Source organism: Arvicanthis niloticus, chromosome 6 (assembly GCF_011762505.2).
Source record: "Arvicanthis niloticus isolate mArvNil1 chromosome 6, mArvNil1.pat.X, whole genome shotgun sequence".
Classification (NCBI taxonomy): Eukaryota; Metazoa; Chordata; class Mammalia; order Rodentia; family Muridae; genus Arvicanthis; species Arvicanthis niloticus.
The window spans coordinates 65,806,695-65,832,328 of NC_047663.1; the positions used below are offsets into that span (position 1 = coordinate 65,806,695).

The 25,634-nt window shown below is 43.7% G+C and overlaps 1 protein-coding gene and 1 non-coding gene across 4 annotated transcripts in view; both read right to left on the minus strand.

Moving 5' to 3' along the window:
* Positions 1 to 4,795: 4,795 nt before the first annotated feature.
* Positions 4,796 to 25,634, minus strand: part of G3bp1 (G3BP stress granule assembly factor 1) — a 29,604-nt gene continuing 8,765 nt past the window's right edge. For 2 of the 3 annotated variants that reach the window (XM_076936813.1, XM_034506676.2), the window contains 11 exons: positions 18,850 to 18,962; positions 17,311 to 17,392; positions 15,820 to 15,993; positions 13,006 to 13,099; positions 11,880 to 11,973; positions 9,802 to 10,000; positions 8,986 to 9,087; positions 7,471 to 7,582; positions 7,215 to 7,343; positions 6,601 to 6,710; positions 5,139 to 5,839 (listed from right to left, as the gene is read on the minus strand). In XM_076936813.1, coding sequence (XP_076792928.1) covers positions 5,630 to 5,839; positions 6,601 to 6,710; positions 7,215 to 7,343; positions 7,471 to 7,582; positions 8,986 to 9,087; positions 9,802 to 10,000; positions 11,880 to 11,973; positions 13,006 to 13,099; positions 15,820 to 15,993; positions 17,311 to 17,392; positions 18,850 to 18,944 — 1,401 coding nt within the window. In that variant the 5' untranslated portion in view covers positions 18,945 to 18,962 and the 3' untranslated portion in view covers positions 5,139 to 5,629. Of the gene's footprint in view, positions 5,840 to 6,600; positions 6,711 to 7,214; positions 7,344 to 7,470; positions 7,583 to 8,985; positions 9,088 to 9,801; positions 10,001 to 11,879; positions 11,974 to 13,005; positions 13,100 to 15,819; positions 15,994 to 17,310; positions 17,393 to 18,849; positions 18,963 to 25,634 lie in introns of all 3 variants that reach the window. The other variant, XM_034506678.2, reaches the window with a different exon arrangement.
* LOC117712160 (small nucleolar RNA SNORA29) lies at positions 21,811 to 21,950 on the minus strand. Its single transcript, XR_004607229.1, has one exon. It is a non-coding gene; the product is annotated as a small nucleolar RNA SNORA29 (small nucleolar RNA).

The window sequence follows — 25,634 nt, forward strand, 5'->3', positions numbered from 1 at the left end:
AGCAACCGCTTCCTTAAAGTAATATTTTTACCTCTCACTGGACATTCAACCTTGAAGAAGCAATTCCCTCTGGCCCCTTCTCCTTTTTTTGCATGAAGTCATTAAAGTTATGAAAGAGTTTGTTTTGTTATTTTGCTTTGTTTTGGCTTGTAAAAAAAATCTATTTCTGCAGTTTGAAGATGGAATGTAAAGTTTCTGTGCTGTATATAGAAATATATTTATTGAGCCATCCATAGACACATATCCATGCCAATTCTAATGGAAAAAAAATTAAAGTTTTTCTGAAATTTTCTGTGGTTACCTCCTAATTGTTAGACTTCACCAATTTTGTGAGAACTTCTGAAATCCTACAGGTAGCCCAGAGGAAAAAAATTATGTGCAACCTGAGAAGCATTTCATTTGAAGAACTTCACATTGAAAAAAGAGAATTCATTTGTTCAGCCATGAATATTTATTGGTAGGTACCATTGTACGTTAACACAGGCGGCTCACTCATAGACCCTGCCACAGGGGGCTTACAGTCTATGGGGCTGGTGAGAGAAAACACACTCATCAGGGATACAAGGCCAGGGTTGTTTCAGCGAGATCCTGGAGATGGGAGGGGTGAGCTGGGAAATCTGTTGAGGTAGTATGATGGGATGTAACTGAACCCTGGATGTAGGGAGGGAGGAAACTGACCACTCTCTTCTAGAGGGCTGTACTGAGCTTTTGAGAAATCAGTTGTTTTGCAGGGATAATGCCTAAAATGGAGGAGGGACAAGCAGGAAGAAAGTCTTGGACCAGGGACTCCCCCTCATACACGCTCCACCTCCCAACCCCCAGCCTCCTAAGAATTTCCTGTACTGAAATGTCACCAGGATCTGAAATTGATGGAAGGCTAGCCCCCAGTCACTGACTCAACCATCATGGGGACTTTAAAGTGTCAGTTCTCAGTTCCTTAAGAAGTTACAACCTAACCCAGTGGTAATTTCAACTCCAGGCTGAACCATGAGGGAGGCAGAGTCCTCTAGGAAGACCCTGCTTACGACAAGGAATGGGACAAAGCTACAAACGGACAAACAAAATGAAGGGGAGGTGAATCTTTCACTTACAGTGCTCAACAGTGACAGGTCTTGACAAAAACCAGCAGGAGACAGAGAGGTGGGGGTGGGGCACACAGGCACATGTGCAGGGAGGAGAAGGCACGTGAAGCTAAGGTCTCAGAACACTCGAAAGTATCAATGAAAAGAAATGGTGGGTTCCTAATACATACATGGCATATACATAGCCTGGCAACAGGGCATGCTTCCACCCAAAACGCTGCCCCTGGGGCAAAACCACCAACATACAGAATACAGAATGCCAAAGTGACAGCCAAGCGGTGTTGGTACACGCCTTTAATTCCACCAGGCAGACAGGTGGACCTCTGAGATTGAAGCCACCCATGTCTACAGAGCAAGTCCCAGGATACACAGAAACCCTGTCTCCAGAGAAACTGTTCTGTAAAGTGAGAACCTGAATTCAGTGTCTAGAACACACCTGGTGCCACGTGGAGACAGGTGGGTGGGTCCCTGGAGCTCACTGACTTAATCACAGCTTAATCAGAGTAACAGGTGAGAAGCTTTATTTAAAAAAAAAAAAAAAAAAAAAAAAGGTAGAGCCTGGCGTGGTGGTGCACACCTTAACTACCAACATTTCAGCAGGCAGAGGAAGGCAAATCTCTGTGAGTTAAAAGGAGGGCTAAGCTATGTAGCAAGTTCCAGAACAGCAGGAATACACAGTGAGACATCTTAAGCAAAATCAAGCAAAAAAATATGGTGGATGACTCCTGTGGAACCTTCAAAGCTTCAGACACACACAACCACCTGTTCCCTTCCCCACACCTCACAAAATGCAGCTTGCTGAGACAGTAAATGCATCCCTAAAGATGGGCGGGAGCAGCTCTGTAGGGGGCAACTAATGTGCTCTCCGGCACTCGCAGGAAATGGGCTCCTGACTCAGTACTGCAGGTGCTGCCTGAGGCCCTGCCTGCTCTAGGAAGCTCTGCTGACTCAACTGCTTCCTACCATCTCTTCCCTGTATTACTGTGCCATATTCCAAGGCAGACAGGAAAACTAAGTGGGCCACGCTGATTTTGCTAGATTGTTCTTGAGCCAGGCTTTTGCTTTGTAATCAAGGCTGGTTTTAGATTCACAGTCGTCTCACCTTGGTCTCCTGAGCACCAGGATTAAGCCTGTGCCCTTATTTCAACTTTACAACTCCCACTGCACCAAAGGAGCCGCTGAAACTGCAGAGCACAGGAATACCACCTCACATTGAAAGCAAATAGAAGTTTTGGTTAAGACTTACTTCCTTCCAACAGGTCTGAAAACAGAGTATCTTGCTGCTCTTCCAGGACACAAGTTCAATTCCCAGCACCTATGTAGGAGGGCTCACTCACCTGTAACTCCAGCTCCAAGGGGCCATGAGTGCCCTCAGGCACCTGTATACATGTGGCCAACATTCACCCAAACACGTACACAAAAAAAAAAAAAAAAAAAAAAAAAAAAAAACACCAAAGACTCACTTGGCTAAAATAACCATCATGGGTCCTAGATCTTAAGCTCAATAGCAAAGAACCATCGACCGAGTCTTCCCTACAGATCAAATCTTGACATGAGAAGGCTGAGGGTCATTCACTTCTGAAAAAGCCTGTGGCTGGGCGGTGGTGGCACACGCCTTTAATTCCAGCACTTGGGAGGCAGAGGCAGGCGGATTTCTGAGTTCGAGGCTAGCCTGGTCTACAGAATGAGTTCCAGGACAGCCAGAGCTACACAGAGAAACCCTGTCTTGAAAAAAAAAAAAAAAAAAACAAAAAAACAAAACAAAAACAAAAAAAGAATGAATGAAAAAGAAAAAGCCTGTGCTTTCCTTGTGACCATGAGCACCTCTGAAACTCCAAGGTTTAGATATCATCCCATGGTATCACTGACATCCAGATTCTGAGCAGTGCAAAATGTCCTGCCAAGCTCAGGCCCTTGCCCTTCAAAAGCACACTCCTATCCCAATGCCAGGATGCTGCTGGGAAGTAGGGTAGGGCTAAAGTAGTTCCCTAACCAGTCATAAGCAATAGGGATGTCCTGCTATATCCCTGTACACGCATGTGCACACAGACACATGGCTGTACTGTTACACATTTATCTGAGGTAGAAGAGAACAGGCCTTTCATATCCTAACCCACCCACAGGTTGCTCTATTTCTCAGATCCAGATCATCCTGTTACCCATGGCCTCCAAAAGATGAAAGGGCAATGCCATGCTCCAGTGACACCTTACCCTGCACTGCAAATGTCAATCACCTCATCAGCTTAATACTCCTGATAGGAAGAACTTTTTTTTCCCTAAATGCATGACTTAGTACTCAATTGTGAAAATCATTTTTAGATTTACCCAAGTTACTGAAACTTTTAGAAAATAATGTATGGACCAGACTAGCCTTGAACTTGAGGTTTTACTGTGCCTGATGCCTCTAGCATCTGAAACTATACAGGCCTGTGCCATTGGGTACCACTTGGACTTTTCTCAGATGTGGGGTATCTTTCTTTGCTGCCCTTTCGTCATGTTTTTTGACAGTCACACTATGCAACCTTGGTGGGACTGGAACTTGCTTCACAGACCAGATTAGCCCACAGAACCACATGCTTCTGCTCCTGAGTGCTGAGATCGTCATCATGAGCCATCAAGCCTGGCTCAGTTGCCACCATAAGCTTTACTACAGAAGTGCATACTGCACATGTTTGCATTATCACTGACACAATGAAACTGACCCCAAAACAGTCATGTGAGCTGGTTACCTCAGTTCACAAACAGATGCTGCCAATATTCAGATCTATGAGGTACTGAGACCAAACCTGACCTCACACCATTTTCAACCCAACTACCCTTTCTGACAACAAAACCAGAATACATATCTGTCTGGGACAGTTCTGAAGTCAGAGTTAGAGAGCTAGGGATATGGCTAAGGCTAAAGCACTATGCACAAGTATGAAGATCTGAGTCTAATCCCCAGAAGCTACAGGAAAGCCAGACATGGCAGCACATGACTAAAATCCCTGTGTCCTTACAGCAAGACAGGAGGCAGAAACAGGAGCCCATAGAAGCTTGTGGCTTATGGGCCGGTTTCAGTGGAATATAAGGCCTGGCTTCCAAGTTTTCCTGACTTCCACAAGCATGCTGTGGTACAACCATGTATAAAGACATACACATGTACACACACACAAACACACACATACACACAAACATTAGGAAAAATTAAGTTTGACATTCTGGTTGCCTACAGACTAATAATGACTTGTCTGTCCACAAAAGCTTGTGTGGACAAAACCTTCACTCATGTCACACACAGCACTCAACACACAACACTGGGAAGTGAGTTTTAGCAGTCTCCATTGCCAGATGAAGTTTTCTTCCAGAAATATTTTAATAAAAATTGGCCTTTTTCCAAGAAACACCCACTGCATGTCCATCAGTAAAAGAGAACCATAACAAAATAGAAAATTTACCATATGGCTATGATTTAAAGAAAAAAATGCAGACCCTGGACACATTAGCCAAGTCCGATATTCAACCAAATTTTTCTTATGGCCCACCAGGAACCCAGACAGACAGCAGAGCAGAGTGTGGCACACAGAGCCACTGAGGTCACAGGCCTCACAGAAGCACCTTCCTCAAAAGCATCCCAGTCTGAGGCGTGATTTTAGGATAAGGCAGAACAATGTTAACACGACACATACACGTGATCAAAAAAAATTCTACAGTTCCCCCACATACTCTGAATCTGAAAACAAATCTAGAATCTTTATTACTTTTCTTTAAACAATTGCCAGGACCGGAATCAAAGATAAATAGAAGGCACAGTTTTGCTTGGTTTTGTTATCAGATTTGGGGGTTTGTTTTCTCATGGGAATTTTTTGTCCTTTTTTCTTTTTTTCTATTTTTTTCTTTTTTTCTTTTTTACAAATACAAATAAAACATGAAAAACTCTACCTCAAAAAAATCTAACAGTTCAACAAAAGTCCTTAGCTGTGTTCTAGACATTGACAGGCTATGTCACAATTTAAAATCCAATGGTAAAAATGGAGGTTTAGAATTGTTTGGTAATCACATGTCAAAAGAACAAAGTTCTGGAAACACCTTTTATTCAGTTAGCCACACCAGCAGGGACCCAGTGGCAGTTGCCAAAAGGCAATTTTTCCACACCAGAAAGGAGTCGTGACTTGATTTTTCCTGCTTCCAAAATGTTTATCAAATCCTTTGTCTCCCAACAAATGAAACATCCACTGTCAGTGAAACCGAGACGCGCTCCTCTGGGGAATGGCCGTGAACTCCAGTCTGTGTATGCAGCGTGGGCAGGAAGGTCAGTCTTTCCTCTTCTTCTTTACAAATCTATTCCTCCTAAAGTATCATTCCAGAAAACTGGGAATGAAGGACTAAAGGGTCAAGGGAGGAAAGGGGGTTGGGGAGCACACACCATGAACACAAGCGAAATTAAAATTGTACAAACTCAAGCAGTTTATAATAGACTACTCCGAGACACCAAAGGCTGGTTGAAGGAATTCACCATTCTGCAGGAGCCGGGGTTGTGTGCTGTGTGGAGAGCTGAGCCAAGCAATTCACTGCCTTGGAGTTGCAATCCCCCTGCCCACGCCAAAGCCTGGTTTCTGCACCATGCCTCCGCGGGGAGGGCCTCTCATCCCACCACTTGGCCCACCACGGGGACCTCCAGGTCCCCGAAGGCGGTTATCCCTGCGGTCGCCTTCCCTGGCAGCTCGAGTCTTCTTCTCTTCCACATTCAGGCGAACAGCGCCTCGGAACATGATGGGCTGTGTGAGGACCAAGGAAAGCAGACACTTAGATCAGATCCTGACTGTGACTATCAAGTGAGCAAAGCCACCCTCCTGAGCAAGCAGCTTTCGACCAACTAGCTGTCACAAACACGAGCTCATAAAACATTTTTCTGTGTTACTAGTGCATGCAGATGTGGTGAACTGTGCAACAAGTAGAAAAACGCCAATTTAAACAGCCCTGAAGCATGAGTGTCATTGTACTAATGACTAAAGCAAACTTCAGTAAACACCATAATATAGATGCCTCCTCCACAGCTTTGAGAATAAAACCTTCTCACATACTTAAGCAAAATACTTATACCTAGGAAGTAAAAACATGATGAAACTGACTTAAATAAAATTCCTTGAATCCTGCAATTTAGGGGTAAGAAAGTAAGGCATGGCCTCCTAACTAGAAAATGACACTCAGCTATACTAGTGATCACACAGTAACACTCAGCAAGCCAGTGCAGAAAACTTCACCCCACACATAGACACACAGACTGAAGGGAGTGCAGCACAGTGAGACGGAGAGAGGGCAGAAGACACCTGAACCATTGTCTCCTGCAAGCACAACTTCTAGGAGCTGAGCCTAGACAGCCAGAAGCCTTGGAGTTATCAAAATAGATAACTCCACTTCCTGGGGATATTTCCTACTCTTCTCACCCCTAGGGCATTGCACACACCTAGCACACACACACATACATGCAAGCAAAAACCACAAACACACCACACACACCAAACGCAAATTTGCTTACCCTATTATTAAGGACCTTCTGAACAGGTTCAGAATCATCAAACACAACAAACCCGAAGTTAGGTAGCTTCCCTCCACTGTTGATGCGCAGCTCCACCACGTTCCCATAGTCTGCAAGAGCAAAGCACGAGTAACTCCTCTGCAGACACCCAGCTTACCCAGCATGTACTTAACATCAAAGATGAACTATAAACTTAAATGCAGCCAACTACTAAAATGTCATATTAAAATGCAAAATAGAGTTCAAATGCTCCTTAGATGAATACTTATAACTGAGATCATTAGTTCTTAAAGCTATGGGGTTTGTACATTTCAAAGCTTAAAGAAATGATCCAAGTCGACAAGGCATGTGTCTCATGTTCCTTGTATACCACTGTAAAGGAATTTTATACAACACTGTAGCATGCCACAACTCATGACAGAGGCCAAGGTGGAATTTTCCACTTGATGTCACGATCAAGGGAAGTACCAGTTATGACATTCGTTAAACACTCACCCCAAAACTCACTGTGCCCTGGACTAAACAGACCATTAAGACCTAACACTACACCTGTACCTCCGCTAGGTGGCACTGCCTAAGAACTCATGGCCATACTGAGAATCATTAGCACCTACTTTGGAAAAAATCCTTCAGTTCCGACTTGTCAACCTCATGTGGCAGGTTCCCGATGAAAAGCTGGTGACTGTCAGGGTGCCTCACCATCCTTCGAGGTTCCACATCCCCTGGTTCACCAGCCTCACGGACTTCAGAAACAAAACAGACTCTCAGGGACTCTTCATAAACAAGTTTCCCTCTGCCCAAAATCAAGTCACTTCACTGCCTCAGCCAGGCCCAAAACCACCCCAAGCTACAAGACACCAGAGCCCTTACTTGGTCGGGGTCCTCTCTGAGGAGGGATATTGATCCGCTGCTCTCGAACTCTTTGATCTCTCTGAGGCCTTTGTGGTGGAATCTGAGTGTCAGGCTTAGATTCTGGACGGGGCTAAAAAGGGTTACAGATTAACCTTTGTGAGAAGCCAAAGTAGTTTATCTGATCGTTTCTTTTTTTAAAAAATGTCAATTTACATTGTGTGTATGTAAGAGAGAGAGAGAGAGAGAGAGAGAGAGACAGACAGACACCTCATGCGTGCATACCACATACACACACAAATGGGTCCCACGTGAGTAGCTCAGGTGCCTTTGCACCCTGGACCACCTCACCAGCTCTGTCATCGGTTTTTCATTTTCCTTTTTTATCCCACGTGACTAAGTGTTTTGCTTGCATGTATCTGCTGTGCCTTTTGACAGAGGAGGCCAAAAGAGGGCACTGGATACCCTGGAACTAGAGTTATAGATGGTTGTGAGCCACTATGTAGGTGCTGGCAATTGAACTCAGATCCTCTTCAAGAACAGGAAAAGTTCTTAACCACTGAGCCATTAACCCAACCATGCCCCCTGCACACTCTTTTAATTTAAATATATATATTATATATACATGCATATATTATATATTTTTTATATAACTTAATATACATATATAACTTAAAATAAATGTGTGTAGGGCAGGAGAGATGGTTTAAAGTTAAGAGCACTAGTAGGTCTTCCTGAGAATCCAAGTTCAAGTCCCAGTACCCACCTGGTTGCTTACAACTATGACTGTAGTGTCAGGGATTCCCTATGCCCTTTTCTGGCCTCCAAGGACAGCAGACAGGCACATGATGCAAACAAACTTGCAGGCAAAATATCCATAACCATACAATAAAAAATAAATGTTTATAAAAAGTGTGTGTTCCCATGAATCTGTGCATGCAGACTCATGCATCCCCTCTGGAGGCATAAGAAGACAGGGGACGCCCTAGGACTGGAGTTTCAGACAATTGTAAACTGTCATGTGACAATGGGAATTGAACCCAGTCCTCTGCAAGGACAGTTAATGCTCCTAACAGCACAGCTGTCTCTCCCACCGCTTGTCAATTTTCTTAAATGAAACTGTTAACCTAGAAGACAACAATTCTGGCTCCAAGGAGGAGAATAGGCAGCTCGAAGGTTTATTGGCCAGCCAACCTCACATAATCTGATAGCTCTAGGTCAATAAAGACCCTGTCTCAAAAAAACTAAAAGTACACAGCTCCCCAGGAAAAATGGCAGAAGCTGGCCTCTGGCTTCTACCTACATGCACACTCTCCTAGAGAGAACACATACATCAACAAGAACCTGCTTCTGGTAGGTGCTACTCTCACCACTGTGCAGTTCACCACACTGCAGACCTCAATGAACCAACACACCCCAGTGAAATACCTTCTATTCTCTCCCTATATAACAGGCTCCTTCCCATTCTCTAAACCTGTTAACACTCATGTCTAAAGCATATTAAATCTGCCCAAGGTCCTAGATCCAGACCCTTACCTGTGAGGCTGGCACTTTGACCACATGAGGTGGTGTCCCCGTCACTGGAACAGCCCCACTGGGAGGAAGGTTCTTACTAGTCACAGATGCCCAAGAAAATGTCTAGGGAAGAACAAGGATACATCAGAGCGACACAGAACCATTAACTTCTGCTTCCCATCTCCTCTGCTCACTCACAGGCAGAGAATCTACAAGCATCAGCCATCTCGCAAGCTGTCTTGGAAGCAGCCAAGCCTATGAGCACACCTCCATAATCCCAATACTTAGGGGATTAAAGATGGGCCAGCCTGGGCTAAATAATTAAATCATCTTAAAATCAACCAAGTAATTATAATGAAGAAAAAAATAAAAAATAAACTAGCAGAAGGTGGGGTGATGGTGGCACATGCCTTTAAGCCCAGCACTTGAAAGGCAGAGGTAGGTGGATTTCCGAGTTCGAGACCAGCCTGGTCTACTGAGCAAGTTCCAGAACAGCCAAGGCTACACAGAGAAACACTGTCTCAAATAAGTAAACTAGCAAAGAGTGGATATGTGGCTCAGTTAGCAGCTTTTCACAAACTCCTGAGTGCCTTATAAATCAGGCATGGCAACACAGAACTACAATCCCAACAATCAGGAGACAGGAGCCAGAGGATCATCCTTAGCTTCGTTTGGAGTTTGAGGCCAGCCTGGGCAACATGAGAATCAGTCTCAAAAGAGGAGTTCTGTAGCAGCCAATGTCTGGCACATGCACAGCCACCCACAACCTGGGGCTGATCTTTAGCATAGCAAAAGACACAGATAAGACAGCATACAGTGCTAAGCCATAACCCATACCCTTAAGTCCTCCTGTGCTGGGGCCACGTCTGCCGGGGCAGGGGAAGCGCTCTTCTGCACATCCTCGGGAACAGCTTCTTCCAGTGCAGGCTCAGGCTTGTCCTCTTGAATGTCAGGCACAGGTTCCGGCTCTGGCTCTGGCTCCGGCTCTGGCTCCGGTTCCACAACAGGCTCCTCTAAATGCTCCTCCAAGTCATTGCTGTCATGGGAAAATTCAACCTGTCTCTGGGACTCACCGAGACACTGTGAGCCAGCTAATGGCTCCAAAGAGGGTTCTCAGGGCAAGAGCTTGTTTGCTAAATTCTGATGAACATAATGATGAGAGCAGAATCACGTGGTTCTCATTCAATTACTATTATTAATATATTTTTCACAAAACCCTTGTATTGAATGGATTAAAGAAAGATCAAACTCTCTGAGGCCTATTACAGGCCCAGTAAGCCAACTAAGTAAGCCAGTCTCAAAATATAGTAAATGTTATCATCTGTGGCTTTAACCACACAAAACAGGCCCCATAGAAACATACAAGGGGCTGGAGAAGTGGCTTAGTGGTTAAGATCATTGGCTGTTCTTTTTTCCTGAGGTCCTGAGCTCAATTCCTAGCACCCACATGGTGGCTGTCTATGTGATCCAATGCCTTTTTCTGATGTGCAGAAGCACATTCACACGAAACACCCATACACATATAATACATAGATAAATAAATCTTTAACAAAACCACACACCAGGAGTTCTGGAAAAGAAGACATCAGCTACAACTGAGAACAGTGGCTATAGTCCCACACCGGTTGCCAAGGAACGCTGTCCCTGGCCTTGTTCTCCCTCCTGATACCTGACCTCAGTAAGTAAGTCTGCAGTAAAACACATTCTTCACTCTCAGTGAACAGGTGTGACTATACCTTGATAAACACTGTTGACGAATGGAACGATCACAGCCCAGTGGCCCATCAGGACCATAAAAAAACCTTGACAACACCACACTCATTATTTGAGGTCATGAGAAATTTTTAAACAAGGGTTTTGTCCTGTAGCCCAAACTCTCATCTTTAAAAAAAGTACTTTAATATGTCTACATATGTTTTAAGTGTATACAATGCAAAAAACACACAAAAAACACAACAAAAAAAAAAAAAACACACAAAACAAAAAAAAAAAAAAAAAAAACAAAAAAAAAAAAAAAAAAAAAACACACCATGATTCCTGCAACTAGAGTTAAAAGAAGCTACCAGGTGAGTGGTGGAAACTAAAGTCTAAAGTCTTCAGCAAGAGCAGCCAGTGCCCTTATCACAGTGGAGCAGTCTCTCCAACCCCCAGGACACTCTTAAATTTGTTTACTTAATTTACTTATTGTGGGGAGGGCTGAGACACACATGTCACAGCACACACATGGAGAGCAAAAAATAACCAGAGTCAATTCTCTCTTCCCAGTGGGGGGTGGGGGTGTTCTAGGAATCTCACTCAGGGCGTCCTATTGCTGCTCCGCTTTCTCTGAGCTGCAGGACTGGGCTATGAAACCTCATTATTACTCAAATTATGGGTTTGAAATCTTATTACTTTAGTTAAATGAACTCTTCTGATTACATGTGTGCATGCCTACAATCCCAACATCTCAAACACTCAGATACATGTTCTAGGCTTAATCTCAGCTACATGGTGAGCACCCATCTTCAAAACAATTAGCAACCTGAATCATACACATTCAACAGTTTCCACAGTACATTCTATAAAATAAAATAAAATTGCATATTCTTAGTTACTAAGAAATAACAAAGTTAAAATCTTTTCCTAAAAAATTATCATTGTTTTGTTGCTGAGCCCATGCAGGTTGTGTTCAAACTGACAGCAATCCCCTTGCCTCAGCCTCTCAAACACTGGGATTATAGGCATGTCTCCACATCTGACTTATACAATGCTGAGGTCAAACCCACGACTTGGTGCATACTTGCCAATCTTTCTAGCACTGATACAAATATCCAGACTCTGCTCATCTCCTAAAATTAATCCCTAGAAGACAAGTCTGTCTCCAGCACAATCCAAGTTCTTATTGCAAGCCTGGGAAAGTGAAGAAGTTTCCTTACCTGACAGTCTGATCATAGAAAGTTCCAGAATCATCGGGCACCACCTCTGGTGTCTGCTGTCTTTCTTCAGGTTCCTCTACTTCTTCCTCGGATTCTAAGAAAGGAAAAGATATAAAATAATTAAAATCACTCTATATTCATAAATCAGGTTTTACTGTAGATACAAAGAAAAACACAGTAAAGAAAGCAGGGCATTTGGTAAAGCACAGACTTTAAGAAGAATACTTATTATTTTTTAAAAAGTGTTCTTTATATCTTCAAAAAAGCTCTGCTTGCTCCTGCCTTATCTGCCCACTGTCATGTCTCCTCACCAAGATACTTTACCCAGCCTACAGAAGAAAGGCCAATATATATATTTAGAGCTCAGGATACACAGAGACTATCCCTCCACAGGTCTGATGCACACCCTGGTCTGCACTTTCTTCCAGGCGCCTTCTACACTTCCAACAGCACAAAGCTTTAGAACAGCATTCCCTGCAGAGCCAAAGGCAGGCACCTCCACTGCCCATTCTACAAAACAGGGGCTCCCTAAAAAGACTGCATGCATTCACTGCCACTAAGGGAAGCCGGCACGTCAGGTATTCTGCACAGCACTCTGCACTGAGCCATGCTAACTGGCCTGCTTCTGACCATTCACATTAACTAGGTGTGCTGGTTTGAAGAGGTTTGGCCCCCATAGATTCATGTGTTTCACTGCTTGGCCATAGGGAGTGACACTATTAGAAGGTATGGCCTTATTGGAATAGGTATGACCTTGCTAAAGGAAATATGTCACTGTACAGACAGGCTCTGAGAGGTCTCCTATGCTCAAGCTCTACCCAGTATAGAATCAGCCTTTTCCAGGATGCCTTCTGATCAAGATATAGAACTCTGGACTCCTCCAGCACCATGTCTGCCTGCACATTGCACACTTTCCACATGATACTAGACCGAACCTCTGAAACTAAGCCAGCCCCAGTTAAATGTTTGCCTTTGTAAGAGTTGCCTTGGTCATGGTGTCTCTTCCCAGCAATGAAATCCCTGTAGACCCCTCACACTGGTGGTTCATAAAATACAATGTAACAAGAAACCTTCTCCAAGTCAGTCTGATGCTATACAAGTATCATGACAACAGCTTCACACTTACCACCCTCTTGAGGCTCTGTGACAAAGCCACCGAAGACCTCATCTTGGTATCTGAAGATGTCGTTGTGAACATAGAATTTGTTGGCAACAGAACCCTGCAATGTCAGGAACAAGTTTTCAGTTATTCAGACTTATAAAAAACTGAATCGTGAGCATTCATCTATCTGTTTCCTGTTTCTGATGCAATGTGGCCAGCCTCCTCATATTCCCACTATCTGCCATGAAGGACTGTACCCTCAAAAAAAATGTGAACAAAGTAAACCCTTCCTTCCTTTAAAAAACAAAAATCACTACACCAGTCGTTCTCAGCTATGGGAGATTTTGCCCCTAGCAGACATCTGGCTAAGTCTAGAAACATTTCTGTTTCACAGAAGGGGTTGGCTTCTACTAACCACTGGGAAGATCATAGAGACTGCAAGTGCCAACAGCATTCATGACAGCCAATATAATTTGTGCCAAGACTGAATGCTCTACTGTTTGAAATCCTGATTGTACACAGTTGTAAAGAACCTCATAGACATGGTTAAAATATCCATCCTTACCACACATAGTCACCCATGGGGTGTGTGTGTGGGGAGAGAGAGAGAGAGAGAGAGAGAGAGAGAGAGAGAGAGAGAGAGAGAGAGAGAGAGAGAGAGAAAGGAAGAGGAAGAAGAAGGAGGAAGAGGAAGAGGAAGAGGAGGAGGAAGAAGAGGAGGAGGAAGGGAAGTCTTTTATACAATGCCAAAGACAGAATATTTTCAACCATTTAGAGGCACAGTGATTTCAACTCCAGCAAGTATTTAAAATGCCCTAACTCTTACATAAGAATATTGATCCAAATACTCACAGTGCTGTAACGCAAAGACTCCTCGTGTGAACCTAGACACACTTGAGCCCAAATCCAATCATCTCACTTACTGGCTGTTCAAAATTTCTAAAGTTCCCTCATCCATAAAAAGTGGAATATCAAAACATGCCATAGTACTTTGTGTACTGAGGTGTTTTACACAATAATGCATTTTTTAAAGAGATAAATGCTTCCCTTAAAAGGCAGAAAGAAACTGAGTCTGTAATTAACATATAGGCTGTAAAATCCTATGCATATGGAGAAGTCATCAAGTTGTTGTAGTCTTCTTCCTTTCTTCCTCTTCACCAAGTCTTTCTTTTCCTTCCTTCCTTTTCCTCCTTCAAAATATCTCTTGGTTTACTGTGGGCTGGCCTCAAGCTTGCAAACCTCACTCAACATCTCAAAAAGTAGAACTACTGGGCTGGAGAGATGACTTAGTGGTTTAGAGCACTGGCTGCTTTTGCCAGGGACCAAGGCTCAATTCCTGGTATCCACATAGCAGCTCACCACCATCTGTACCTCCAATTCTAGGGAATCCACTGCCCTCTTGTGGACTGAGGGCACTACATGTATACAGACAAAACACACATACACAATAAAACAAAAATATACATATATTTTTTTGAAAGCTAGAATTTTATTCTAAATCCTGCCTACACCCTCAATGGTGGTGCTAAAATGTCTGCAATTCTAGCACTTATGAGGCTGACTCAGGAGGTCACTCTGATGTCCAGGATAGTCTGAGCTATATAATGAGGTTCTATCTCAAACCAAAAACATCCAAATGGTTATTTTTTTTTTTAAGATAGAGATAGTAATTTTACTATCCTAAATAGGATTTTTTAGATGAAGTTCTTATGAGCTGATTCTGTACCCATGCAGCTTCCTGCCCCTTCTCTCTGAAGAAGGCACAGCAGATGCCATCCCTCATCATCCACCTGTGGTACCTTTGGAAACCTAACTACAAAGAAGCATCATGAGTGGAACAAACAGCTAATTCCCAAATGGGGCTTGAGAGCAGGGCCAGGGCCAGCACAAGGACATAAACCATGGTCACACCAAAACAGCACAGCACGAAGGGTTCCCACTGACTAGCCTCAGGACATGAGGGATATGTTAAACAGTTATTAATGAATCATAACTCACTGAATATACTAGAAATGAATGACGGGGTAGGGAGATTCTTATAAGATAATACAATGAATGAACACAGGGTGGTGGATAATATCAGACATTCCCATCTGTCACCCTTCCATTCAGCCAAGAACCTCAAACGAAAAAGAATGACAGTATGCAAACCTGATAAAGAGCAGCATGTTTATACAGGATCCAAAGATTAGTCACAATTTATAAACCAGACACAAAAACTACATGACTGTACAATAGCAAGACCTGAACATATTACCTAGGGGAACCAGGACACTTATAGTATCATGGTCACTAAGGATGAGTGGAAGAAAGTACATTAAGTATGGACGCCATGTGACTGCTCTTCAGAACTGTCAATACCAAGCAAACCAGAGGAGGAAGAGATTACAAATAACAGGGAACGAGACACACGACCAGACGAACAGAACAGATAGTTATATACAGAATCTCCGATCAAGAAAAACAAACTACTATGGAAACAAGGCCGAAATACTTTCCAAAACTCAGATATGAGTTACTGAGTGAGTTATATTGAGCAGTCTTTTCTGAATTTGGTAACAACAGGATGATTATGAAACAGAATTCCTTGTCCTTAGGGGATGCCAGCTGAAGGGATAAAAAGTATCCTTCATTTCAATAGTTTACATGGAAAATACCTCCCAATAGTACATATTCCTGGACCAGTGAGGACACCACAGCTCTTGGACAAGAGGACAAAGCAGCTCTGCCCTGGCAGCCACACCTACAACCCTGAGCTGCCAGGAATCTAGACTCCACACAGCTTTTAGTCTTTAAGTACTCCATCACTACAGAACCAACAGCCATCATGCAACATACCTCAGGAGCAAGGACAAAGGTCTGCATGAACCTCCGCAGAGCCTGGTTGTTGTTGGACAGTAGCCCCATCACTTGGACCACCACCCCGTCATTCAGAGTTGCGTGAGCATCCACGTGGCGGATCTTGGTGTGGCAGTTGGTGAAGTTTTGTGACATCACTTTCCTGTGGATTTCCTGAGGAATGGAGGCAAGAGTCAATCCCTCGGGAACTCACCAGTTCAGAAACTAAAACAGCAGCTGCCAGCACCAAGAACAGACCCTGGCAGATCCTCCAACTCCACCCTGTTTTCTCACAGATCTGAACTTGACACTCAGCCCTACCTCCTGTTCCTACAAGTAGTCCCTGAGCAGTCTCAAAGCAATCTGAAAAGCTATACAACAAGTACACGGAAGGGCAGAAACCTGCTATGTTCACACCAGCTCATCTCCACTCAGCCTGACAGGACCTAGAATCACCTAGGAAACAATCCTCTGGGACAGCACCATTCCACAGGCCCTATACTGTATAAAAGGGGACCTGAACACCAGCATTCACCTTAAATGTTCCTGCTACCAGGCCTTTCTCACGTGCACTGCACCCTGAACAACCTGTGAGCCTGAATACCCCTTCTTCCTGCCTAAGTTGCTTTGGTCAAGTATTTGTCTTAGCAATGAGACAATTAAGTAACACGAAATTTAGTTACCCCAGGTGGCATAGTGGGTCAGGGCACTTGCTATAGGGCCTGAAAATCTCGAGTGTGGTCTCTAGGGCCTGTAAGGTGGAAGCAAAGAACTCCTGACCAGGTTGTCCTTTGACCTCCACAAGCAGGCCACAACCACACTCACCCACAAACCAGTAAATGTGAACACTTCGGAGCTGGAGCGATGGCTCTGTGGTTAAGAGCTCTTACTGCTCTGGAAAGGACCTATGTTCAGTTCCCAGCATCCACAGTGTTGCTCACCCACCTATAACTCCAGTTCCTATGTATCCGAAGCACTCTTCTGACCTCCTCAGGGAGACATGCACATGGTGCAGACACAGATGCCAGCAAAACACTCATACATATAAATATACTCATAAAAGAATTTTAAGCAATAAAAAATTCACAACACAGCATATAGAGAATGCATGTATTACTGTTATAGTCCAGCTGTCCATGTGCGCTATAGTTCCAGTGAACACAGCTTAGCCCCTTAAATATAATGTAAGCACTTGAGAAACTGAGTCAGGAGGATATCCAGACATACACAGCAAGTTCCAGGACATCCAAAAACAAATATCAAAATCATGTCTCAAAAAATAAAATAAGTGCTGGAATAAAACACCTTTCAAGTTTAAAAATGGTGTTCTTCTGCTGAAGCCAGCTATTTAACAGAGAATGAATGCAACATGACAACACACAGGCAGTTCAGCAAACCAAGGAATTAAACAGAAACCACCCCTAGATACTAGCTTCCCAGTAGGCAGGGAGCTAGCTGCCTTCTTTGCTGCTTCTGGTCCACAGCACCCACCTTCTGCCCGTAGACTGCATCTGCTGGCTTCCCGTTGGAATCCAAGCCCCCGTGGGCATAGGAAGAGTTCTTTCCATAAAATCTGTACAAGAGAAGGCAATTTACTTCTCATCTTCAAGGACCCGAAGTGCAGGTACTTAGTGTTCAGGCTTGATACCTATCCACCTCACTGGCAGACTCACAGCAGGGACTCTGTTTATGTTTGTGCACGACAAGTCCATTGCACACGCCCGAGTGGGAACAGTCTCAGTCAATGAGGCATGAGGCGTGTGTGTGGTTTTCAAGTCCCGACTTCCAGGTTTCAGGGTAGGATGATCATGTTGGGAAGGACCTTGGAGTTTGTCAGCAAAGTCAGGCACTTAAAATCAAAGTCAAGTTCCTGTTTCCGCTGAGGACAGCTGCCCTGTCACGGACCTGAAGAGTTGATGCCTTCCCACCTGAGAAGGCAGTGGGCAGTTGTCCTGCGCACAGGTGGTATGAACTTTTATCCCTTTAGCTCTCTCTCTCTCATCTATACACTCAATTACCATCAGAGAGATGTACAGCAAAATGCTAACCAAAGACCACTGAAGACATCTGAGGGCAACTCGATAAAACCCTTAAATGAGCCCTCGCTACTTCTGTGGACCTATTCTGTTTCCATCTACCTTACCCCCAGAGCACACTAACTTGCTACTTTTCTTTTTGAAGACAGGTTCTGTGTAGCCCTGGCTGTCCTGGAACTCACTCTGTAGACCAGGATTGCTTCAAACTCAAGGAGATCCACCTGCCTGTGGCTCCTGAGTGCTGGGATTAAAGGTGTGCACCAATGCACACAGCACCTTGCAAATTTCAAGCTACTAAAGAAACTCAGTTCAGCAGCTTCTCTCTCCTCCAGGCCCCTCCACACGGCACCCTCCATGGAAATGGGAATGCAAGCAACAACATCAGCAAGACAGGCGTGTGTGCAGTGTCCTCCAGCTCCAGCTTGGATTTGTGCTGGTGTAGATCCTGATACCACAACCTTAACTAACTTCAAGACAGGGAAGAAAACTGACATAAAACCCGGCAAGAACTAAGCAAAAGGAAGACGTTAAAACATGCAGAGACAGCTTCTGCTGCTCAGAAGTGAATCCAGAGATTTAGATCCTCTGAGCAACAACATCTACAAGATGAGAAAATCAGAGACTGTTCTAGAAATGATAAACTTTAAAAAAATATTTCAACCTGACTGAAAAACTATAGTGTAAATACATCTTGCAACGTGTGTAAAAAATTATTTTAAGTCTAGATAGTTTTATATACTCCAACAGTGTAAAAATGCCAGACTCGAGCCACCTCATTAGTAAACTAATACAGCTCTATAAAGTGAATCTGTGTAAGCTGGGCATGGTGGACACCTCTATCCCAGAACCCAGGAGGCAGAGGCAGGCAGGTCTCTGAATTCCAGGCCAGGGCTGCATAACATGGTGAGATCTTATGCTATTTCTAAACCTCTATTTAACAGTATTTATTTGAAGAGCTATCCCACACACCCCTCCTAGGCACTTGAGAGCACACCTGTGCAACATGTCCGGGGCCTGGTTCAGCAGGGTGTAGTACTGCCGCACAAACTCCCGCCCGACCAGCAGGGGACTAGGCTTCTCCATAACCATCGCTTTGGTCGATTCAACCTGTAAAACAATACAAGTCAGTCAACCAATCACAAGAACTTGAAAAGGACTGACTCACTGTGCTAAGCCAACTAAACCCAGCATTGCTTCAGCATCCCTAGGCGTCTCACTGTGTAGACCAGGATGGCATGGCACTGAGATCTGTCTACTTCAGCCTCCTAAATGTTTATCACACCCGGTTTAAAGTTTGAAAAGGAATAAACACTATAAGAACAGACTAAATCTATAGTTTTACATCCCAGTGTATTGTAATCAGATGATCACGAGGGAAAAAAGTGTAAAAATTCATTAACCCAAATCCTCAGTTTTCTTAAACTAGAGATAAAACCCCAACAGGACATATTTGCAGCATGAACCAGCCGCTATTAAGTTCCTAAGCAACTCACTTAAAGGCCTTCCAGTTCTTTTTTGTTGTTGTTGTTCTGTTCCTCAAGACACAGTGTTTCTATGTACAGTTCTGGCTGTCCTGGAACTTGCTTTGTAGATCAGGCTGGCCCTGATCTCAAGAGATCCGCTGTACTGGAACTAAGGACAGGCAGCACTACACCATGCAGTATTCCCACTACTCTAAGACCTCTCGTTTTCCTGTCCTAGACTCAAAGATAACAATTCAGCTGGTACAGTCAATGCTCATGTACCAATTACCACACTCTCTAGTCTACTTGGACCACAAAAAAAAAAAAATAGTAATAATAATAATAATACAGGCCAGGTGGTGGTATGGGGCTTTAATCCCAGCACTTGGGAGAGAGGCAGGCAGAGTTTGAAGCCAGCCTGGTCTACAAGAGTGAGTTCCAGGACAGCCAGGGCTATACATAGAAACTGTGACGTGGGAGTGGGGTGGGTGGGGGTGCAGGAGAGAAGGTTCAGCAGTTAGCAGCACTGGCTGCTCTTCTATAAGATGTGGACTCAGTTCCTAACATCTACATGGTGACTAACATCCATCTGTAACTCCAGCACCTTCTTTAGTGTCTTTACAGGCACTGAGCAAACACATGTTCCACAAACATACATATTGGCAAACACACATAAAAGAAAAGTTTAACTGGATGCATGCCTTTAATACTAGTTCTCAGAATGCAGAGGCAAGCAGATCTTTGAGTTTAAGATTAACCTAGCTCTACCTCCAGGCTAGCCAAGCCTATATTGTAAGAGCCTCTCGGGATAAGTAAAAAAAAAAAAAAAAAAAAAAAAAAGCCAAATTTTAAAAAATTTGACCCCCATAAATAAATTCTTTACGTTGATTTCTGCAAAATAAATAAAGGACTGTCAAAATCAAATATGCAGAGTTAACAAGGTTTTTTTTTTTTTTTTTACTTAAACCAACAGCTTAAAATACAATGGAGATTTGTAAACTTCTGTTTATAAAAAAAACACCTGTAAATCCTCAACATCCTCTGACATGACATGGTACATGTAGCAATCTCCTCAAGTTGAAACATAGCACCCTGTTCATTTTCTCAACTACAGTTGAGACCAGGTGTAGAATTCACAGCAGTGGCAGTTCTGAAGCCCCTAGAAACTCCCTTAATACTACAGAGTATTTAAGGCTCAGTAAGAAATTCAAGTCACAATTCTCACTCAGGGAGTTCCCAGAGCATACAGGACTCAAGTATAGACTGCTGCAGACGGGACTGTTCACCCTGTGGAGGTCCACGTGGATTTTTTAAGTCATCACCCAGGCTGGGATGAGCTACTAATGATGGAGCTACAACAAGCTCATTGACTCACCAACCAAGGCAAACATTTGTTTGCATCTCCCCAAGAAAGCCACACAACAGACAGTCCATCTTATTTAAAAGATAAAATTACCCAAACATGCAAGCAAAACAGAGTAAATACAAATCTACTTAAAATACAAAAGGGGATTGGTTTTATTTCAGCATTTTTTTTTTCTCCCTCTTGCTCCAGCCCAGCTCACTCCCTGACCCTACTTCCTCCGGCCTTACTCACTCCAGCCCAAAGTACACTGTAGCTGTCTTCAGACACCCATATGAGGGCATCAGATCTCATTACAGATGGTTGTGAGACACCATGTGGTTGCTGGGATTTGAACTCATGACTTCCTGAAGAGCTGAGCCATCTCACCAGCCCTTATTTCAGTGTTTTTGTTGGTTTGTTTTAAAGTATAATATATGTGCTTTGTCCACATGAATGTCTATGTACCGCATGTGTGCCTGGTGCCTTGGAGGCATCAGAACTGAAGTTATGAATAATTGTGAGCTGCCTACCATGTGGGTGATAGAAATCAAACCCAAGTTCGCCAGAAAAGCAGATAGCACTCTTAACCCCTGAGCCCTCTCTCCAACCCAACTTCAGTTTTAATCTATACACTTAACAGCAACACAATATTTACCACATATTAAGAGAAGAAATCATTTATCCCACTAATTTGGGATGACATGGGTATCTTAGAAGTATTATCAGACAACTTTTCCCAAGTACATCTCTGTTAACATTTAGGTTTTCACAGATACAACACACTGCTTCCCTGCTTAAAATATGAGAACAGGCAGCAGTGGTGCATGATCCCAGCACTAAGGAGGCAGAAGCAGGTGGATCTCTGTAAGTCCAAGGCCAGCCTGGTCTATAGAATGAGTTTCAGGCCGGGCGGTGGATGCCTTTAATCCCAGCACTTGGGAGGCAGAGGCAGGCGGATTTCTGAGTTCGAGGCCAGCCTGGTCTATAGAGTGAGTTTCAGGACAGCCAGGGCTACACAGAGAAACCCTGTCTCAAAAAACAAAAAGAGTTTCAGGACAGCCAGGGTTACATATAGGAAGGGAAAATCCTTTCAAGTTCATTACTCAGACTTTGGGTTTTACCACATGAGTCAGCTGTAATGAGAAGTGGTTTACTGTCCAGCCATTTCATATAGAGGGAGGACACTGAAAAGCCCTCTCCCTTCAGATCATGGCACATTTAATCTATCCCATAAGCATAGCCACCAAAATCTATTATCAGTAGAAAATGTGGTAGTCAAATGGGACATCAAGGTTTTTTGAGCACAGTAACGTGGACCTAATAGTACTTTGTACCCTCACCTAGCTCATGCTTGCTTCCCCTCCCCCCCCCAACTAGGATCTTGGTGTGTTGGCTCCACCTACCTTCAAACTTCTTGGCTTGGGTGACCCCCATAATAGAATCATCGTTGCTCAGACTACTGGTGCTTACACCACGCATAGCTGCTGTGTTATTCTTTGTGTGTGTGTGCATGCGTGCATACATGTGCGCGTGTGTATGGCTTTTTGAGACAATTCACAATATGGGCCAAGCTGGCCTAGAACTCACAATCCCCTGCCTCAGCCTCCATAGGGCTGAGTCAAAGCATGGTCCATTTCTTGCACTATTCTGGAATGTCTGACTCACTTCATTTCACTAAAACCTCAATCCCAAGGTTTGTTCATTTTCCAACTACAGTTGTGAGATCAGGTGTAGAATCCAGTCAGGGCAGTTCTGAATGAGATCCAAGGAAAAAAGTCACAAATTGTATTTAAAACTTTTTTTTAAAATGTATGTGAACCACATGTACACTTGTCACTTACAGAGTTATAAATACTTTGAGTCACCATGTGGGTGATAGGAACTGAATGAAGACCAAGTATTCTTAACCACTGAGCATCAATCAAGTTCTGTTATTTTGCTTTTGTTAATTCAATTGTGTGGTTCCCCAACATGAACTTGGTAGACAACATGGTCAAAGAGGCCCTGCCTAGACTCTGGAGCAGCTCCAGGAGGCACCAGGAGAACAGTCTGCCTTCAGGAAAGCTTAGCTGTGACAGAACCAGCAACAGAAACTTTGATCCTAAGTCAACAAATATCACGAAGGTGGACCACTGTAGACTGCACATTTGCCTGGCTGTCTACAATAACTGAGCTCAGAATCTGACTCCAGTCTTCAGATTTAAGGTAACAACTGGGAAACTCTCCACCTCTCCTCAGAAAGCCTTCTGTGAATCCAGAGCACCAGTGAAGTTACTGAGGTATGGATCAATGACCTAGAGCCGCCTGCAACCTCAGCCATGATTCTCCTCTCCCTCAAAGATACCAGCAACCCTTCTATTACATCAAAGAATACACTGGCACCTCATTCCAAACCTCTGTGAGCAAGCACCTAGCTCCCCCACCCTGAGTTCCCACCCTGATTTACTTCAATGGTCTGTACCCTAGAAGTAAGGCAAATAACACACACACACCCAAAAAAAAAAAAAACCACAATAACTTGAACATGAGGAATTCTTTTTTTTTTTTTTTTTTTTTTTTTGGTTTTTCGAGACAGGGTTTCTCTGTGTAGTCCTGGCTGTCCTGGAACTCACTTTGTAGAACAGGCTGGCCTCGAACTCAGAAATCCACCTGCCTCTGCCTCCCAAGTGCTGGGATTAAAGGCGTGGGCCACCACTGCCCGGCTGAGGAATTCTTAAACATACTAGCACATACTTGTCATCTCAGCACTTGAGAGGCTGAAGCAGGATTGCGGAGTTTAAGGTAATCTACATTTTAAATTACTGTCCAACTAATTCATCTTCTTTTCTGAACCATGGATAACACAGCAACCCTTGAGAATGTTTTTCTATTGCTCTCAAACTAGTCAACTCTCAATTCTCTGAAGCAGATGAATTCTATGTAACCCAGTCTGGCCCAGAATTCATTTTCCCCCAGCCTTGGCCTCAATTGCTGGAACTCAATAGGCTATCAGCACTCAATTATGTCCAACCTAAAACAACTAAAAACCAAAAACAATTGAAACAGATTCTTTCCAGAAAGACATGTGCTCATGGGAACAAATGGAAACAATGCAAACCTGTGAAAATGGTAATGTCCTAGGAAAGCACAGCGGGCGGCTCCAGGGCTCCTTCCTCACTCAGCCAGAGCTTCTGATTATTACACTGTGTCCTCTCCGAAGGGCTTTTTAGAAATAGCTGTAAATGTGGACACATAACACCCTCCCCTATTCCCAGTGTAACAGGCTAGTGATAAAGCTACCAAGATCAGCACCAGGAAGCTGGCCAGCCGGATGACTTCAACTGGAAACAGCAAGTCTCCCACACCCTGGAAGGGCTGAAGCAGACAGACACCCTGTCCTATAAGACATTGCAAGCTCTGTAGGCACTCCATCAGGTCACTCCTACATCTTACACTTTTCCCGGGAGGGTAACCTCTAGAGTAGAACATAAATCTTACCCTTAAGTCATTGTGGTTTAGAGAAATCAGAAATGAAAGAAAATTAACCTTGAAAAAGTGAAAGGTTAAATAAGCCATTTTCACTTAACAAAGTTTAGCATTCTAATGTTTACAATTTGTTTTTTTTTTTTTTTATTTGTGTATATGCTTGTGCTGGAGTTACAGATGGTTGTGAATCACCTGATATGAATGCTGGGAATCGAACTTCCACAATAACAGCAAATACCCTGAACCACTGAGCCACTTTGCCAACCCCCAACTTTATTTTTTTTTTTTATTAAGCAATCTGCCAAGTCCTTCAATAAACTCAGTCATTGGAATTAAGGCCCACAGAATGGAATATGAGACTAGATAAATCATGGACCCAGAGGAAAACCAAACACTACAGTTCTGCTAAAGGAACATAGTGTGGGGACAGAAGGCGGCTATCATCCTTGCAGCCATCTTGAGCCATATACCCTGACAAAAGACTTGATTACAATAGCCTCAATAGCCTACAACAGCTGAGCACTCTGATAACATCTGATACCCAGGATTTTCCCTTGGGTGTGTGAGACTTAAAGGTGTGTGACTTAAGGGCATGATTTAAAGATCAGATTTAGAGACAAGACCTAAGGGCATGACTTAAAGGTATGATTTAAAGGAGTGGCTTAGAAGTGAGACATATAAAAGACATATAAAAAGACAGAAGAAATTATTATTATTAGGTATTAGGCACTTGGAGAAAGAACTTGGAACTGGGAAAGAGACTAGCAACCTGGAGGCACTAGGAATTAGGAACTAGGGACTAGGAACTCAAGACTTGGGACTTGGACTAAGAGAGACTGAAGAATAATCGGGATTGAATCACACTGTCTGTTGACATTCCTCACATCCTCAATCTCTCTCTTGCTGAACCCCGACCCTCAGACCAAAGCAGCTTGGGGCAGTGCAGACTCTAACAACTTAGCTTTTGACAGAGCTTTTGACAGAGCGGCTCTTAACATTTTTGGTACCCAAAGTGGGGCAGCTTGGGCCGCAACAACATAGTAAAAGAATGATGGCTCCTAGTGCTATACTCATACGTCAGTACCCTGCTCAGCTGTTACCAAAGCTTCTTCCTGCAGGAGATGGGAACAAATACAGAGTCCCACAACTGAACAATGTACAGAGTGAGAGACCTTGGTACATTCAGTCCTAAATAGCATGTCTCCATCAAATTCTTCCCCCTTGGGGCTAAGGGAACCCAACAGAGGAGGAAGCTGAAAGATACAAGCCAGTGGAGACAGGAGACACCAAGGAACAAGGACTTCTAGATACAACAAAACTGATACATATACGAACCAGAGACTGTGGCAGCACACACAGGGCCAGATGGAGTCCCAGTGTTGAGAGAGAAAGAGGACACAAGCCCCCACCGAAACCCAGAAGCTCTCTCAATAACTGATAACACTCACAACGGAGAATACGTTTTCTCTCACCTCACTTGACTAACCACACTATGCCCAGCAGTCA